Genomic DNA, 18,652 nt, shown 5'->3' with positions numbered 1-18,652 from the left:
TCTAATATAGTCTTAATTACCCAAATGAGTAAACAATGTTTTACAAGTGTCAACTAATTTGGTGCCTCCTCTAAATCATTGAACTGTATTTTATTAAATTTAATTAGGCTTAATTAAATTTTGATTAAAGTTTGGTGCCTCTCCGCGAGCATCTGGTCACCCTGACCTGCTCCAGATCTCCCAGCAAGTATCCAGTCATCCTGAAATGCTCCGGGCCTCCCCGCGAGTATCCGATTACCCTGACCTGCTTCGGGGCCTTTCCAACAAGCATCCGGTCATCCTGACCTGTTCCGGGCCTCCATGTAAGCAGCTTGTTCCGGTCAATTTTTACATGCTTCGGGCCTATCCGCAAGCATCTGTTCACCCTGACCTGCTCCAGGCCTCCCCGCAAGCATCTCTGGTCCCCTTGACCTACTTCGGGTTCCCCGTGAACATACGGTCACCTTGACCTACTCCGGGCCTACCCTTAAGTTCGTTCAAGGTCACCCAACATGACATTTGGTCTAGACCATGACTTTGATACCAATTGTTGGATCGAAAAGAATTTAGATATCTCCACAACGGTATGATATTGTCCACTTTGGGCCTAAACTCTCATGGTTTTGCTCTTAGGCTCTACCTAAAAGGTCTCATGCTAATGGAGATATCTTTTCTCTTATAAACCCATGACTTTTTTAATGTGTTTTCAATATGAGACTATGTTTGCAACCTTGTAACCCTAATAATCCCCCCTTAAAAAAAGGACTACAAACTTCCCATGTCCGATCCTCGACCCACCAGGTCTTCCTGCCCCTCGGTCCACCCGACCTACTAGGACTTTCTTGCCTAGTCGCAACTAAGACTTCCTGTCTGGTGTCTGGTCTTCTTGATCCGAGCATAGGAGTTTTCACTTTCTTTGTTCGAGGTCAATATTGTACCCACATTGCTCAATCAGACCATAACTCTTGTGCACAGTGGGCGGTTAAACCTTCTAGCAGTCCGGACTCTGATACTAATTGTTGCGACCGAAGGATGCCCACATATCTCTACAATGACATGATATTGTCCACTTTGGGCCTAGGCCCTCATGACTTTGCTCTTGGACTCTCCTCAAAAGACCTCATGGCAATGGAGATATCATGCATCCTTTTAACCCTATGATCTTTACTAAATCTTTCCAATGTGGGACTTTAATTGAACCCTAATAATCCTTCCCTCAAACGAAGGATCACAATTACTCTTATGGTCTGGGCCTCCCCACGAGCATCTGGTCACACTGACCTGCTCTGAACCTCCCCATAAGCATCCGCGCCCGGTCACCTTGACCTACTCCGGGCCTCCCCGCGAGACTTCAATCACCTTGACCTGCTTCGGGCCTCTCTGCGAGCATCCGGTCACCCTGACCTTCATCTCCCCGCCCTGACCTGCTCCAGGTCTTCCCACTAGCATCTAGTCATCCCGACCTACTCCGGGCTTCCCCGCGAGTATCTAATCACCCCGACCTGTTCAGGGCCTTTCCGACAAGCATCCGGTCATCCTGACCTGTTCCGGGCCTTCCTGTAAGCAGCTTGATCCGCTCAATTTTGACCTGCTTCGGGTCTGTTCGCGAGCATCTGATCACCCTGACATGCTCCAAACCTCCCCGCAAGCATCTGGTCACCTTGACCTACTTCGGGTTCCCCATGAACATACGGTCACCCTGACCTACTCCAGGCCTACCCTTAACTTTGTTCAAGGCCGCCCCACATGACATCTGGTCTGGAACCTGGCTCTGATACCAAATAAATTGTCACGCCCTAGGTAGTTCCTGATAGAAGAAATTTCAGTAACATCTCCTCTGTACCGGTGACAATCTGAGACATTACTACAAGCCCTCCGGACCACACTAACCTCGGCCAACATGATCGGAACAATAACAATAAAAATACTAAACAAACCATGCAGTTTATATCAAAACAGCCTCCGACTGTCACCACAATCCAAAAGAAAGCAAAAACAACATCTAAACTTACCTCTTCTGCCGCTCGACAAGTGCGTAGCAAAACATAACAAATACAAATCTACCGAGTAAGTAAAAACCCAACCAGTACAATACTTAAAGACAAACCACATAAAATTCAGAGTGCAAAACCAATACAAGTCTGAAACATGGCTCTAAGTAAATAACTAGAAACCAAAAGACGAAATCGAAAGTTCTTGCGACAAGGGGACTAGCAACTGGAAACTCCTGACGGCATCAACATGAAATAAAAATATAAAGCAACGGTGTGAGTTCAACAACTCAGTGGATACCAGATAGACATGCATAATAAGTTATAACTAATAGTAATAATCATGTGGTACAGTTTCCTGAACAAAAGTAGGAAATGCAGACTGAAAAGAGCTGAAGAAAACTGTACTCACCAGAACCTCCTATCCGGAAACAAGGGTTGTCAGACTAGATATAAAATGTCACCTGGATGCATGTCAATCATATGCAACCACTAATATGCAGCAATCACAAACAATAAATGCGATCATGCAAAATGACATGTGTCACCCCTGACGCCAGTCAACCATCTCACACGCGATGGTGAGACCGAGTGGGTAGGGTTATAACAACTGTGCACTCTGCCATCACTGCTCCTAAGTGACCGAGTGGACAAGATACAATCGAAGTACACTTATCCTCCTACCCCAAACAGAGTGGGGGAGCGCAATGCTCACATCTCCCTGTGACAGTCCAGAGGAGGGATCCCTGACGTGCTACTACGTTGCGTCACGCTACCCATGAGTGGACCAGCGGAGCACTAACAGAGCAAACTGCACATACCCTGCCTGATATACAACTAATTCATGAGTGGTTGTGTGTACAGATCATGTAACTGGCGATAGGCTTAACAATAATGGAGCCAACAATCGCTCAGCATGCAATCATGCAAGATGGTGCATGACACTAAACATATAAATACTAACAGTAACACCTCCATATAAAATGCACCAAAAAGGAAATAGATCATACAATGATCTAGGAATCATAAATCTAAGTACACAAATCAGATATTGCAAATAATGAGTCTACTACACAGTAGGTCAATGTATGTCACTATTTCTAAGAACAGGAGTACACATGGCAACAATCAAGATGGTATAAGTATAAATGTATAACAGAAAATGATGTGAGGACCTTTGTGGCCGTTAGAGGGGTGAATAGTGACTCGTCGCGCTTGCGTTGGTTTGCTTCTTCTTGATGATGTGCAATGGAAAATACAAGAACCAAACACCAACAACGCTAACTCTAGGGATTTACTTGGTATCCACCTCAAGCAGAGGTGACTAGTCCAAAGATCCACACACTCACACACCCTCCACTATGCAACCACTCCTTTACGGTAACTACCGAAGATGGAGAAGCCTTACAAGCTCACAATACAACAAGAGTATAAAGAGAAGTAAATACAAGGGAAATCTTACAAGATTTGTACAAAAAACCCTAACCTTAGCTTCTTCTTCTTCTTGTAACTCGCCTCTTGACTTGGACGTGCCTCCAAGAACCTTCAAGACTGGCGGAGAGAGTTGTGGATAAGTTGATGTGAAAGTCGCAGAAGAATCGTAGGAAAGAACGCAAAGTGCTGACGAAGTAAACGCTCTGCCTAGGCTATATACAGTGCTCCTAATCAATTGAGATCAACCCCAATCGATTGCCATGTCACATCTGCACAATCCTAGCCGTCCATTACCTGCATCCTGCGCAACGGTCGAATCTCAATCGATCGACCGATCGATTGGGAACATCTGGATCGATCGGTGGATCGATCGAGAAGCATTCTGTGTTTCTCGCGATCGCGCGAGAACACCCCTGCCCAATCGATCGATCGATCGATTGGCAGCTCCCAATCGATCATCTGATCGATTGGGAAGGGCTCTATGCTCACAAAATATGGTCCCAATCGATTGACCAATCGATTGGGGCATTCCTTCCTTCGCAACACACTCCAATCGATCCACTGATCGATTGACCAGCCTGAACTTGACTCAAACTCAAGTCCAAACTCCCAAACCCAACTCCCGGTCAACCATGACCTATTGGGTCTCCACGCCTAGCACTTGGCCACACCCGACCAACCTCGAACTAGCCTTCTAGCCTCCTCCATCAGCCTTGCGTCCCTCGGATACCTCCCATCCTTCACGTCTTGCCTTCAGGAGCTTCCTTCGGCCTCATCCTAGTTGTCGGGTTCTCCTAGCCAAATCACCCTAGGACTTGCTTTACCAAGATCACACTTGGACTTTCCAATTGCCTGGCTCCTCACCAGGACTTTCCCTTTGCCAAGATCACACTTAGACTTTCCAATTGTCTGGCTCCTCACCAAGACTTTCCTTTTGCCAAGATCACACTTGGAATTTCCAATTGTCTGGCTCCTCACCAGAACTTTCCCTTTGCCTAGCTATACTAAGACTTTCCAATTGCATGATCTCACTTACCAGGACTTTCACCACCAAGTCTGGTCAACACTTACCTACTTGGATTTTCACTCTTGTCAACCTTCCTGTTGGACTTACCTTTTCCTAATCTCCAATTAGGACTTTCTCAGTCAAGTCTCCTGTCAACCTTGACCTACTTGACTTCTCTCTTGCCTAACCTCTAGTTAGGACTTTCCCAAATACCTAAACTCCAGTTAGGACTTTCCCATTGCCTAAACTCTAGTTAGGACTTTCCCGGTCAAGTCTCGAATCAACACTGACCCACTTGACTTGTCTTCTTATCAACCTGGTCAATCCCTTGACCATCTCCACAATCAGACAATTGCTCCAGCAATCTCCATATATTGTCAAATGGGCGATTGCCCTAGCAATCTTCACATATTGTCAAACATCAAAACTCAAATCCTGACTCAAGCTTGACTCAACTCAAGCTTAGTCAAACTGGTCAAACTTGACCTAGGGAAATTACCCCAACAATAGACATACTACAAGAAACCAAATAGTGACATACCAAAGCAAATACAAATATAAAAATTACTACTAGCTATAAATTATTATGCATATCTAAAATGACTATATCAAAGGGATAAGTCAGAAGTACCGGCCTCAAAAGAATGTCGTATCCGATGAAACCCAAGTCGAGATGCTCGTCTCGAATCAAAGTCCTGCATCAATCAATATATATATATTATTTAGCTAAATTTATATGAATTAAATAGCTAAATAAAATCACCAAAAACTAGTTGGGGAAAGCCCTAATCAATATAACCATTAACCCTAACTAATTATAATTCATCGAACAACTAGGGTTAGTTTCCTTAACCCTAATCTACAACAAAGATATCATTCTCTACTCCTTACCTCAATCTCACAACCGCCATTGTTGATCCACAGCTAGGCAAAGCAGCCGCTGATTCGACCTAGGGCACTGTTAAAAGTCGAAGGAAATCGGAAGGGTCAGTAGCAGCTCAACGCCAACGAGGTAAATATACTTCAACTCCGATGAAGAGAAGGCAATGGACCTTACCGTTACAGCTCTACTCGGATCCGCAAGCAAGGGGAAAAGTTTGCCCCCTCAACCCCTTCGTCAACTCCACCCTCCCAGCGACGGTGACGGCGACACCAAGCAGTGGATGCTTCCTTCTACACGGATCGCGTGAGAGGAGAGAACTCAAGGAAAATGGAGGAGCAGTGCTAGGGCACGGCGATGACCTCAGGATCGGAAGACGGCAGAGAGGAGACGGGTCGGCGCTCTAGGGAAGAGACACGAGGGCTGGTGATGATCCCTCCTTCTGGCGATGGCTGCACTCGGCGACGGTTGCACTCGGGAGAAGGAGAGGAGTGATGGCGGCTCTCACACCACTGGCTTGGCTAGGGCAAAGGGATGTCAACACCGATCCTCGTTGAAGGAAGCAGAGGGGAAGATGATGAGGAAGAGGAAATCAATAGGAGGCAACGACGCGAGCTCGACGAAGAGTCAGACCCGGGTTTCCGGTTGGAAATCCGAAGTCAGACCCGGACAGTCCGATGACTGTCGACTATCATTTGTTATATCATTTCTGTGCTAACTTTGTTTTGCAGGGTATGTGTTTGGGACTAACACATTTTGCAGGAACAAAGAAGCACATTTGACCTCGGATGAACAGTGTCCGAGGCGCCTCCATGGAGCTTGGAGGCGACTCGGGTGCAAGCCGAAGCCAACAGTCCAGAGGAGCTGGAGGCGCCTCGGATGGAGTTGGAGGCGCAGTGGACCAGGGCTTGAAGGCGCCTTAAACATGATAAGGTGCGACCAGGTTTGCGCTGATCCACCCTGTGCGACTCGGCGGCCTGGAGGCGCCTTGGACAGGCTTGGAGGTGCCTCCAACACAGTATAAAAGAGGGGTCGAGGCAGCAGCTCAAAACAACAACTTCCAAGCGATCTTTCTGCTACAAACTGCTACTGAGACAATCCCGAAGTGCTGCAACGAGATCCCAACAACCTGAAGCTTCAAAATTACACATTCTTGTTGTCGGTATATTTTTTTATTTCAAGTAGATTGTAATAACTTTGTATCTATTATTTGAGATTATAGTTGTTATCCACCGGAAGCGATCAATGATCGCGGGCCTTGGAGTAGGAGTCGCCACAGGCTCCGAACCAAGTAACTACTTGTGTTTGCGTGTGCTCTTTTCTTTACTTAATCTGTGTTGCTTTATTTTCTTTTCGTTATTCCGCTGCATTTAATTACTTGAACGATTTACAATTCCGGAACGAAATAGCCACGAGCGTTATTCACCCCCCCTCTAGCACTTCTCGATCGAACAATGACTAAACATGTCTTTAATAAATATACTTCTGGGTTGTATTTGATAGATATTTGTAATATACTTATTCAATTTTGGTGCTAAAAAATATTGTGTTGTAGTAAAATATTATGATATACACTTTTGTCAATTAAAAATATATTGTAGTAAAATATGGTCAATTACTTCGTCACTATAAATAAATGATGGAGTAATACAATACAAAAGACTTTGATTAATTTAAATGGCGGCGTAGTTAAAAAAACTATTTACTTCATCATTAATTAATCTAATTTGTGAAGTCGTTCGTATATACTACTTCGCTAAATTGAATTTTTTTTGTTATAGTAAAATTTGCTCTATTACTTCTATACTACGATAAAGTAATATAATAAAAAATACTTTGACTAAGTCAAATTATAAAGAAGTAAAATTAAGCATTTACTGTAACATAATACAAAAATTGTGAAGTCGTATATATATTTTACTTCGCCAATTAAGGTAACCTATGAAGTAATATATCACCAACCACTTTGGTACTTTCAATGATCTCGATAAAGTAAGAGAGCTTTTTTACTCCGAAAATGATCCGATTTTGAACCGGTGATAGACTTCGTTAATTGTGTGACAAAGTAATAAATTTACCTTTTACTTCACGTGCGTCTATTTCGGTAATTATCTACCTATTATTTCAAATAATATCCGAAATCGATCGTCGATTTTCACATAGTGTCTCAATTTAACTACTATACGGTTTTCTTTGCATGGATTTTCTGAAAATGATCTTAACAGTGCGCTTATATTCTTTTACACTCAAGATCCTAAGAGAGTTTATAGGTTTAATTTGTCATAGTTCAGCCAATATGACATATTAATACAAAATAATTAAACAAAATCTATTACATCAGTCTAGATGTGTGGACTGGATCTATCCCGACTCGAGACGCCTTGGTGCCCCAATATCCCTAGTCCCTCTACTCGGGATCCAATAGCTTGACTCAAGCTCGGGAAATCCCTTTGTATATTCTGACAAGAACATATTCAAGGAGATATTTTTGAACAATCTGTTAGACACAAACAATCTACCGGAGATTTTAAGGGTATTAGCTGAATTCAAATAGCACTGATTTAAATTCAACTTACAGTAGAGATGACCTGAGCGGATAATCTCAGGCTGCCAGCAGGGGCTGGTTTCTGCTCCGAGCCGAAGAATTGCCGAGCAAGAAGATCGGCTGAGCCACTAGTCTGTGTTGCCGAGCGGGTGGATAGGTCGAGCAGAGGGCAGATCGGTCGAGATGAGGTCGGTCGGTCAACCGGGTTGGTCGATCGGTCGGTCGGCCAACCGGGTTGGTCGATCGGTCGGTCGGCCGGGTCGGCGGGTCGGTCAGTCAGCCGGGTCGGCGGGTCGGTCGGCCGGGTTGGCGGGTCGGTCGGTCGGCCAGGTCGACGGGTCGGTCGGTCGGCCAGGTCGGCGGGTCGGTTGGTCGGCCGGGTCGATCGGTCGGCTGGGTCGGCTGGGTCGACGTGCAGTAGAACAGGTCTTGACAGAAAGGAAGACCAGGTATGTTTAGAGTAGAATGACCAGGTCTGTTCAGAGCAGATATGCAGAACAGAAGACCAGGTCTGCAGAGCAGTCTCGAAAGAGCAGTAAGGTCGGGCAAAATCCCGACCGGGCAAGTTGACCGAGGCCTGCAAGTAGCAGTTTCTTTGAAACAGATTCGCTCCCACCTCCAGCTGTGCTTCGAGGCTTATTTAGGAGGTATGTTTCCCAGGATACAACGGTCTGACCGCGAACTCCACTAAGCATCGGTGGTCACGGCGAACTGAGTGGTACCCGAAAGCTACCGCGGGCAATCTGTCGAGCAGGAGTTGCACGACAAAGAAGGGGAATGAGGAGGAGAGCTTTTTCTTGCTTTTGTTGTGTTATCTGCGTAACCTTTTGCCTAAGGTCGCAGCCTCCTTATATAGGAGCTCAAGACCAAAGGACACCATTAATGATCATTACTCAACGCCAGCTTTTCACTTGGCCGTTTTGTTTATGCATTAATTTTCCTTTAATGCATCCGTTACACAAGCAGCAAAAAGATATATGTGGCAAAATGTTTGTTGTTCCGCTTAGGCAAATTTTTGCCCCGACCGGTCCGGCATTCGTGTGCGCAGATCGCGCTCGCGCACGAGTCAACTTGGTTCAATGCAATCCGGGCCCTAGATTTGCACCCCCCTTACGCACCCACGCATGAGAGAGAGCCTCTCCCCATGCATTTGTTCACATCCTCAATGCATATGAATCAATATAAACCAACAAACTTGCCTTGAAACTTCCAATGTGGACTAAAGTCCCATTCACAATGGAGCTTCTTCTCTTCCACCTCTTCTCCATTCACACTTATTCAACAATCCCCCACATGAATGGAGATAGGGTATGTGATAGCATTCAACAGTTGAGTCAAGTATAGGATAAGTAGGGTTTACCCTTTGAACCTTCCCTTGTGAAGATCTGGTTGTTTACTGGCTGATAGTAGACACAATGTCCTTGAACTATACTGCCGTCTGTGTAAGCAATGACAAATCTCACCCAAGACTCTCCCTGATACAACTCAGTTCTCATGAGTGTGTTCGTTCTTGGCCATGAACACGCCTGGTTCTGTGAGAAGCTCTAAGAATTGTGCCTTCAATTCTCTTCGAAGCGGCCCTACTTCTTTCTCACATAGGTGATCCCTCAAGAGTTACCATCTGCTCTTTTTTATCATTAAAAGCTCATTAGCTTATCCTGCTCTAGTCACTGTTTCAATGAGCTACCCCCCACAGTGTGTCTAGTCAGTGCAGATTAGTTGTCCCTTTGAACCTAGTTTTTGGGATCTCCAGTCAACATAGGTTGGGTGTCCTCTGCACTGATCGCTGACAACGGCACCAAGCCCATTCCCTGTGAAGAGCTTGCTACTAACTCTCGATTTAACCCCTTGGTTAACGAATCCGCTAGGTTATCCTTTGACTTCACATAGTCAACAGTGATAACTCCAGTTGAGAGTAGTTGTCTAATGGTATTATGTCTTCGACGTATATGTCTAGACTTACCATTATACAGATGGCTCTGTGCTCGACCGATTGCTGATTGGCTATCGCAATGTATGCAAATCGCCGGCACAGGTTTCGACCATCGAGGAATATCTTCTATGAATTGTCGTAGCCATTCAGCCTCTTCATCGCACTTGTCAAGAGCTACAAACTCAGATTCCATCGTGGATCTGATTATTACGGTTTGCTTAGAAGATTTTCAGGAAATGGTTGCACCTGCTAGAGTGAAGACATATCCACTCGTAGACTTAGAGTCTTTTATGTCAGATATCCAACTTGCATCGCTGTATCCTTCGATCACAGTAGGATATCTCGTGTAGTGCAGTCCATATTCACGAGTATATCTCAAGTACCTCAGTACTCTTGTTATCCCTTTCCGGTGCTCAACACCGGGATTACTCGTGTATCTACTCAGTTTACTTACTGCGTAGGCCAAGTCTGGTCGAGTACAACTCATTAAGTACATCAGACTTCCAATTACTTGAGAGTACTCTATCTGCGAGATACTTTCACCTCGATTTTTCGATAGATGTTGACTCGTATCTATCGGCGTTCGTGCCAACGCAGTATTACCCTTGGTGAATTTCTCAAGAATCTTGTCCACGTAATGGGACCGACCAAGAACAAGTCCTTTTGTCGTTCTAAGAATTTTGATTCCTAGAATCACATCAGCTAGGCCCATGTCTTTCATGTCAAATCTTGAGTTTAACATATCTTTAGTGGATTTGATTATCTTATCATTGCTCCCAATGATAAGTATGTCGTCTATATAGAGGCACAAGATGACATAGTCACTCTCTGTGGCTCTCATGTAAACACATTTATCACATTCATTGATCTTGAATCCACATTCCTTCATGACATTATCGAATTTCTCATGCCACTGCTTTGGTGCTTGTTTCCAGCCATATAATGACTTCACCAATCTACAGACCTTGTTTTTCTGTCCTGGCATAGAAAACCCCTCAGGTTGGTCCATATAGATTTCCTCTTCTAAATCCCCATTTAGAAAGGCTGTCTTTACATCCATTTGATGTACTTCGAGATTCCATAGAGCGGCAATAACCAACAATACTCTAATGGAAGTTATTCTCGATACCGGAGAGTATGTATCGAAGTATTCAAGGTCTTCTCATTGTCGGTATCCTTTAATTACCAATCTGGCATTGTATTTATCGATTGTGTCATCTGATTTCATTTTCTTCTTGAAGATCCACTTGCAACCTAGTGGTTTAATTCCCGGAGGAAGATCCACAAGTTCCCAAGTGTGATTTTGCAAAATAGATTCTATCTCAGATGTAATTGTCTCTTTCCAGCGAGGTCCATCAGAAGAGCCTACAGCTTCTGAGTAACTTCGGGGCTCACTCTCCAATATGAAAGTGATAAAATCCGATTCATAGGATTTTTCTACCCGAGCTCTTTTGCTCCGTCTAGGCTCAACCTCCACGGGTTCCTCGTCGTCATCATCTTCTTCTTCGCCTTGTGTTTCGGTTGCCCGTTTTGAGGAGCTAGCATCCTCACGGGTCTTATACGGAAACACATGCTCGAAGAAAAAGGCATTTCTCGATTCGATTATCGAGTTCCTGTGTATCTCCGGTACGTGTGACTCATATACACAAAATCGATAAGTACTGCTGTTATGTGCATATCTAATAAATATGCAATCAACAGTCTTTGGTCATATCTTAATCCTTTTCGGATCAGGTACCAACACTTTGGCAAGATACCCCCACATTCGTAAATATTTATAGGACGGTTGTCTTCCATTCCACAACTCATAAGGGCTCTTATCTATTTTCTTCCAGGGCACCTTATTTAAAAGGTAATTAGCTGTTAACACAGCTTCCCCCCACATAATAGAAGAGCATTCATCATCTCCTTAAGAATTCGATTCTTTCGCTCAGCAACTCCGTTTTGCTGAGGAGTATATGGAGCTGTTGTTTCGTGTCTGATCCCATGTTCAGCACACAACTCAGCGAACGGTGACACATATTCACCGCCTCGGTCACTTCGAACCACCTTAATTTTCCTATTAAGTTGGTTTTCAACCTCATTCTTATAGAGAGCAAATTTCTCTATAGCTTTATCCTTACTTTTGAGAAGATACACATAACAATATTTTGTTTTATCATCTACAAAAGTGATGAAGTATTTATTACCATCACGTGTTGGTGTACCTTTTAGGTCGAACACATCAGTGTGGATTAGGTCAAGTGGTTCATTACTTCTTTCAATATGTTGAAAGGATGACCTTGTCATTTTCGCTTCAACACAAATTTCACACTTGTGTTTTGGGTCAAGGTGGAATGTAGGTATGCTTTGCATGTTTATTAATCTACACAACACATCGTAGTTAACATGTCCTAGTCTACCATGTCACAAACACGAAGACTCAAACATATAAGTGGAAGAGCTTTCATTTTTATTTATCTTGGGCCTAATGGCCATTATATTGAACTTAAACAGCCCATCATATACATAGCCTCTTCCTACAAACATTCCATTTTTGGACAATACAACTCTGTCCGACTCAAAAACAATGCAAAGTCATGCTTGCTCAAAAGTGATCCGGACACTAGATTCTTCCGAATCTCCGGAACATACAGCACATTGTTCAGAGTGAGGTCCTTGCCCGAGGTCATCTTCAGCACCACCTTTCCTTGGCCCATGATGTCCGAGGTTGCTGAGTTCCCCATAAACAGTTTGTCTCCAGTGACTTCCTCGAAGTTGTGGAGCAACTCCTTGTTGCTGCACACATGTCTGGTGGCTCCAGTATCGATCCACCATTGCCGCGGGTTTGAACCAATCGGATTCAGTTCTGAGACCACAGCGCAGAGGTCGTCCATTTCTAGTCCCTCGTTCAGGTTGGCCTCTTACTTCTTCTTCGGCTTTCTGCACTCCGAAGATTTGTGACCTATTTTGTCACAGTTGAAGCACTTCCCAGAGAACTTCTTCTTGCTGATGCCTCCTCTGGGTCCCATCTTGGAAGACTTGGGGTTCTTTTGTTTCGAGCTTTGACCGTGCTCGACCATGTTGGCTTTCACAGTAGCCTGAGAGAACAGTTTCCTCTCTGAACTCTTGTTGTCTTCTTCAATGCAAAGTCGAACAATGAGTTCCTCTATATTCATCTCCTTCCGCTTGTGCTTCAGGTAGTTCTTGAAGTCCTTCCAGCCGGGAAGCAGCTTCTCAATGATAGCAGCCACCTGGAAGGTTTCACTCAGAACCATCCCTTCTGAGTGGATCTCGTGCAAGATCACCTGAAGCTCCTGGACTTGGCTGATCACAGTCTTGGAGTCAACCATCTTGTAGTCCAGGAATCGTCCCACGATGAACTTCTTTGCCCCTGCATCCTCCGTCTTGTATTTCTTGTCCAGGGACTCCCACAGCTCCTTAGCCGTTCTCTTCATACTATGCACAGCGTACAATGAGTCGGCAAAGCAGTTGAGAATGTAGTTTCGGCAAAGGAACTCAGAATGAGTCTATGCCTCCACTGTACTGATGGTCTGCGCATCAGCATCCTCAGCTCGCTTGGGAGGGTCCTCAGTCAAGAACCGAGCCAGGTTGAGCGTGGTCAAGTAGAAGAGCATCTTCTGCTGCCACCTCTTGAAGTTCAGTCCACTGAACTTCTCTGGCTTTTCCCCATGACTGATTGGCACAGTTCCAATCGGGACGGAGGGGGTCTGCACTTGTTGAGTCTGTTACACCTCAACATTTTGTTTCGTGGCCATCTCAACAGAAACGAGTCTGTTTCAAGATTGTTAGACACAAACAATCTGCCGGAGATTTTAGGGGTATTAGCTGAATTCAAATAGCACTGATTTAAATTCAACTTACAGTAGAGATGACCTGAGCGGATAATCTCAGGCTGCCAGCAGGGGCTGGTTTCTAGTCTGTGTTGCCGAGCGGGCGGATCGGTCGAGATGTGGTCGGTCGGTCAGCCGGGTCGGTCGGTGGGTCATCATCTCCTTAAGAGTTCGATTCTTTCGCTCAGGAACTCCGTTTTGCTGAGGAGTATATGGAGCTGTTGTTTCGTGTTTGATCCCATGTTCAGCACACAACTCAACGAACGGTGACACATATTCATGTCAAATCTTGAGTTCAACATATCTTTAGTGGATTTGATTATCTTATTAATTTTCCTTTAATGCATCCGTTATATGTGGCAAAATGTTCGTTGTTCCGCTTGGGCAAATTTTTGCCCCGACTGGTCAGCATTCGTGTGCGCAAGTCGCGCTCGCGCACGAGGTAACTTGGTTCAATGCAATCTGCGCACGAGTTAATGTTGGTTGTTTCGCTTAGGCAAATTTTTGCCCTGACCGATCTGATATTCGTGTGTATAAATTATGCTCACGTATAAGTCAACTTGATTCAATTCAAATAGCACTGATTTAAAAGACCGATTCAGATTGGAGCTTCTGGAGGGAGGTTGCGGATTTTGACCGCAACAAAATCTTATTTCAAATATACTAGTACATAGCACTACAAGAAAGTCTTATCCACTATCCCCACTAGGTGGATCGGCTACTAATATCCCAATACAAATTCAAATTGAGTAAATAAAAACATACGAGAAGGTAAAAACTATGGCAAACTCAAGTTGCTCCCTCGTGCAACTATAAACTTCCTTACTCTTAAGCAGCACTCAAAGTGTTCCCGATATCGAGAACAAATCGATAGCGGACATCATTCTTTGCGAGCCTCTCCATGGCTTTGTTCACATAATCCATGCTGATAAGCTCGATATCTGCTGTCACATTGTGCTCTGCTGCAAAATCTATCATCTCCTGAGTCTCCTTCATCCCACCAATTATACTCCCTACGATAGATTTCCCACCTGAACTCGATCAAATTAAACACCAATGCACAAATGAGAAGAGCTAGTCAGAAATAATGATCGTAGCAAACGTATATTGCTGTGTGATGGCATTTGTGATTAATTTACCTACAAGTAAGGGGAAAGCATAGATCTCTAATGGCTTCAATGGTGCACCAACCATGATCATTTGTCCAGAAGTTTTGAGAAGAAACAGCCATGGAGTTACATCATGAGCTGCTGAGACAGTGTTGATTATGCCGTCCATGGTCCCCCAAGCGGCCTTCATCTCATCTGGATCTTCGCTGACCAGGAAAGCGTCGGCGCCCAGCCGCTCGACGGCCTCCTGCCTTTTGCTCGGCGACGTGCTGATCACCGTCACCTTCGCGCCGAAGGCCTTGCCGAACTTGACGGCGACGTGGCCGAGCCCGCCGAGGCCCACCACTCCGATGTGCTTCCCGGGGACATCTAACCCGAAGCGCTTCATGGGGCTGTAGACCGTGATGCCGGCGCAGAGCAGAGGAGCGCTGCGGTCGAGCGGCATGCCCGCCGGGAACTTCACCGCGAAGTGCTCCTCCACCACGATGGAGTCGGAGTAGCCGCCGTAGGTGACGGTGCCGTCGGCGTCGGTGGCGTTGCAGGTCACGATCATGCCGGGGCAGTAGTTCTCCTGGTGCCGCGCGCACTCGTGGCAGCTGCGGCAGGAGTTGACCATGCAGCCGACGCCGGCGTGGTCGCCCAACTTGAACCTGCCCACCTTGCCGCCCACCTCGGTGACAACGCCGACGATCTCGTGACTGCAGCGCCGACAAATTCCGCCAGACGTTAATCAAAACAAAAACAGAGCGAGTCCAAGATGTTGATGCATAACTAAAATTACCCAGGCACGATCGGGTAGACGGAGTTTTGCCACCCGTTCTTGACGGAGTGGAGGTCAGAGTGGCAGATGCCGCAGTACAAGATCTTGATGGTCACATCGTTCTCCCCATTTTTCCTGTCAAGCATTTCGACGACCACTTCTCAGGCAATCGTCCGATCATCTTTCGGAAGAATATATTTGCACACACAATTAGCAGTACCTCCGGGAGAAGGTGAAGGGTGAGAGGACGCCGGAGGCGTCTCTGGCGGCCCATCCGAACGCCGGGCGGCGTTGGCCCTCTTCTGGTGATGCGGCGGCGATGTTCCCGTTCTCCATGTATCGTTCCTTTGAAGGACTAGATGAAGTGGCTGTTAAATTAATAGGTGGGTGCTGCATTTGAGGGGCTTAAATAGGTAAGGTGGTGAAAGACTGGATAATAGAATAATAAAAGAATCCACGGTCGTTGGCTCTTAGGCTATGTTTACTCGAAGGAGTGGATAAGTGAGAGAAAGGATTCTACTATAGAAAAATATCCCTAGGGGTAGGGAAGGGGAAAGGACAAGAAAGGAAGGGAAGAGAAAAAAATTTCTACAAACAGAGGAGAAGACAGAGGGAGACGGCAGAGGGGGATAAGACTGTTCACCTCCGATAAAATCTTCACACCGTTTCCACCTCCGCCTGCTGTCAACTTCCACGATAAACAGAGCAAACTATCTGCCATTGTCTCCATTGGATTTTGCCTCTCGTTTGACTCTATTTCTTCTATATTCTCTGAAGAGCTTGCCAACAAAATGAGAGATGGATGAAATCGAGTAGATTAATCTACGATCAGGTAGCTTCAATTTCGATCCTCCTCCTTGATTTCTTGGTTCCAACTCACATCGAACAGATAAAAATAAGATTTTTTTGTTTGCCTCGTTTTGTTAGAGCAAGCAGCTATGGCGGATGTTGGCTCAGAAATAGCTACGACGAATGTTGTGCAAAGCTGGTGGAGCCGTCAGAGTCGTCGGAGGCTCGCGTGGTTGACGAAGGAAAGGCGTTCCAGCTTGTGGGCGAGCCCCCAACAACCCTTCGACTCACGAGTGAGCCCCTCGTCGCCCGTCTGCAAGCAAACGAGCCCCTCACCGCCTGTCAGCTCACACACACAAGATCAGGGCTTGAAGTGAGTAGGGAACTTGCGGGGGAGGAGGGAGTAGAGAGCGAGATCGATGAGGGGATATGAAGCCACTTTGAGCTTTGGGAGGCAGAACCGGATTTGAAGTGTTTGAGAGACTTCCATTGGAGCTGCTTTATCGATCTTTGCTTCTCCGTTATGAAGTAGATCTCGCCGGGGAAGGTGGCAGCGGACATGGAAGAGTAGTACAATACTAGGATGGTAGTCTGTTGGCATATAGAGGCAGCGCACAAAGTTGAGGCGGAGTTGCAACGAAAGACGGATGGTTACTTTCTGTCCGATTTTAAGAGGATGAAAAAATGCCTTAAAATGGATCCATTGATGGTTTCGTCAACCATCCATCCGTTTTTTCAGAAGATGTAAACAAGAGAAAGGATGAACAATCCATCCTCTTTGTGTAGTAAACAGTGAAAAATTTTGCATGCAGAAAACTTTCCTTTCTTTCACTCATCCATCCATCAGAGTAAACAGGGCATTAGAGAACTCTTTTGTTGGCGCGTCCACACCATGTCTAATATCACTGACTAAAATCGGATGAAATATATACTTTCTAATATCACTGACCATATTAGAAAGAATTATATAAAAAATAATTAATTTTTTTTAAATAAATCTTAAAATTATTTTTAATATGAAAAAAAGTAATTTAATTTTTGAATTTCACCAAAATTAATTATTAAAGGGTACATATTCTTAATTAAATAGTAAAATATTTCTTATCCCTTTATCATATTTTTATTTTTATACAAACATTTAAAAAACAAAAATTATTTTAATATTATAAAAAAAATAAAGAAGTGGCTTTGTAAACTTTCTCTATGGGTGGGAGCTCCCTCCATTTTGTCATGTCACAATGGGAGCTCCGAAGGATGCCTTAAAATTTATTGATTATCCAATTAGTCATCGTGCAATGCAGCAATAAGCTGTTGGATCGAAAAAATTTAGATATCTCCATAATGACATGATATTCTCCACTTTGGGTCTAAGTCCTCATGGTTTTACTCTTGGGCTATACCCAAAAGGTTTCATTCCAATGGAGATATCTTTCTCTTATAAATCCATAATATTTTTCATGTGTTTTCAATGTGGGACTATGTTTGCAACCTTTCAACCCCAACATAAGCTACTGTAACAGACTCTCTATTATAAAAAATTAATTTAATTTTTATATCATATATTAAACTAATAGGAACAATACCGCTTAATCTTAGTCAAAAGGCCGAGAAAAATATATTTTCTAACGTCGCCGACCTAAAATATTTATAAAAGATTCTCCACTCGTAGTATTGTGAATCCTAAGATAAATACATATAAATTTTATAAGAACAAATACTACACTTAATCTTAGACAAAAGGTCGTCCATAAATTAGGTAATGATGCATTAGACCACCCATAAATTTTATCAAAAACAAATACTATACTTAATCTTAGCCAAAAGACCACCTATAAATTAGGTAAGGGTACACCAGACCCATACAATAATGCAATGCAAGGGTGACCTTCGAGAATCTCAGCAGCAAGCTACTGTAACCGACTCATCCTTATAAAAAGTTAATTTAATATATCACACTTGATCTTAGCCAAAAAGTCGAGAAAAATATATTTTCTAATGTCATTAACCTAAGGTATTTATAGAAGTTTCTTTACTCGCAGTGTTATCAATTCTAAGATATGAAACTAAAAATACTCTAAATTTCTAATTGATTAATGAGAAAATTTCTCAATAATAAGCCGTATTTGAATCTCAAACTTTAAATTTCTGATTGATTATAAGAAAAATTTATAACAATATACCATAGCTTAGTCTCGAATTTTATATTGCAGATTGATTAATGAAAACATTTCTCAATAATATACTACAACGAATCTTGAATTTTAAACCTGACTGATGCATCCCTAAAAAATCACTAATAAATTTTAATTAGAATTATTTTCAATGTGAATTTAAAAAGGAAATTAACATAATTCCATTTCAAATTTTACTAAAATTAGTTAGTAACGTCTTAT

General features: G+C 43.9%; 1 protein-coding gene, 1 long non-coding RNA gene and 1 pseudogene across 2 annotated transcripts; 1 reads left to right on the top strand and 2 right to left on the bottom strand.

The window, feature by feature from the left end:
- Positions 1 to 14,214: 14,214 nt before the first annotated feature.
- On the bottom strand, positions 14,215 to 16,043 carry LOC121982261 (probable mannitol dehydrogenase). The gene is made up of 4 exons (XM_042535249.1): positions 15,691 to 16,043; positions 15,492 to 15,605; positions 14,741 to 15,408; positions 14,215 to 14,632 (listed from the first exon to the last, which is right to left on the bottom strand). The coding sequence occupies exons 1-4, from the start codon at positions 15,864 to 15,866 to the stop codon at positions 14,430 to 14,432; spliced, it is 1,161 nt and encodes a 386-aa protein (XP_042391183.1). The 5' UTR covers positions 15,867 to 16,043; the 3' UTR covers positions 14,215 to 14,429.
- Positions 16,044 to 16,063: 20 nt separating this feature from the next.
- On the top strand, positions 16,064 to 17,066 carry LOC121982271. Its single transcript, XR_006112052.1, has 2 exons — positions 16,064 to 16,302; positions 16,398 to 17,066. It is a non-coding gene; the product is annotated as an uncharacterized LOC121982271 (long non-coding RNA).
- A 1,034-nt stretch (positions 17,067 to 18,100) lies between these two features.
- LOC121983686 lies at positions 18,101 to 18,246 on the bottom strand (annotated as a pseudogene).
- Between the last annotated feature and the right edge of the window lie 406 nt (positions 18,247 to 18,652).

Source organism: Zingiber officinale, chromosome 5A, assembly GCF_018446385.1.
Source record: "Zingiber officinale cultivar Zhangliang chromosome 5A, Zo_v1.1, whole genome shotgun sequence".
NCBI classification, from domain to species: Eukaryota; Viridiplantae; Streptophyta; class Magnoliopsida; order Zingiberales; family Zingiberaceae; genus Zingiber; species Zingiber officinale.
The sequence above is the reverse complement of the archived record's forward strand: the minus strand, read 5'-3'. Positions and strand labels throughout refer to the sequence as shown.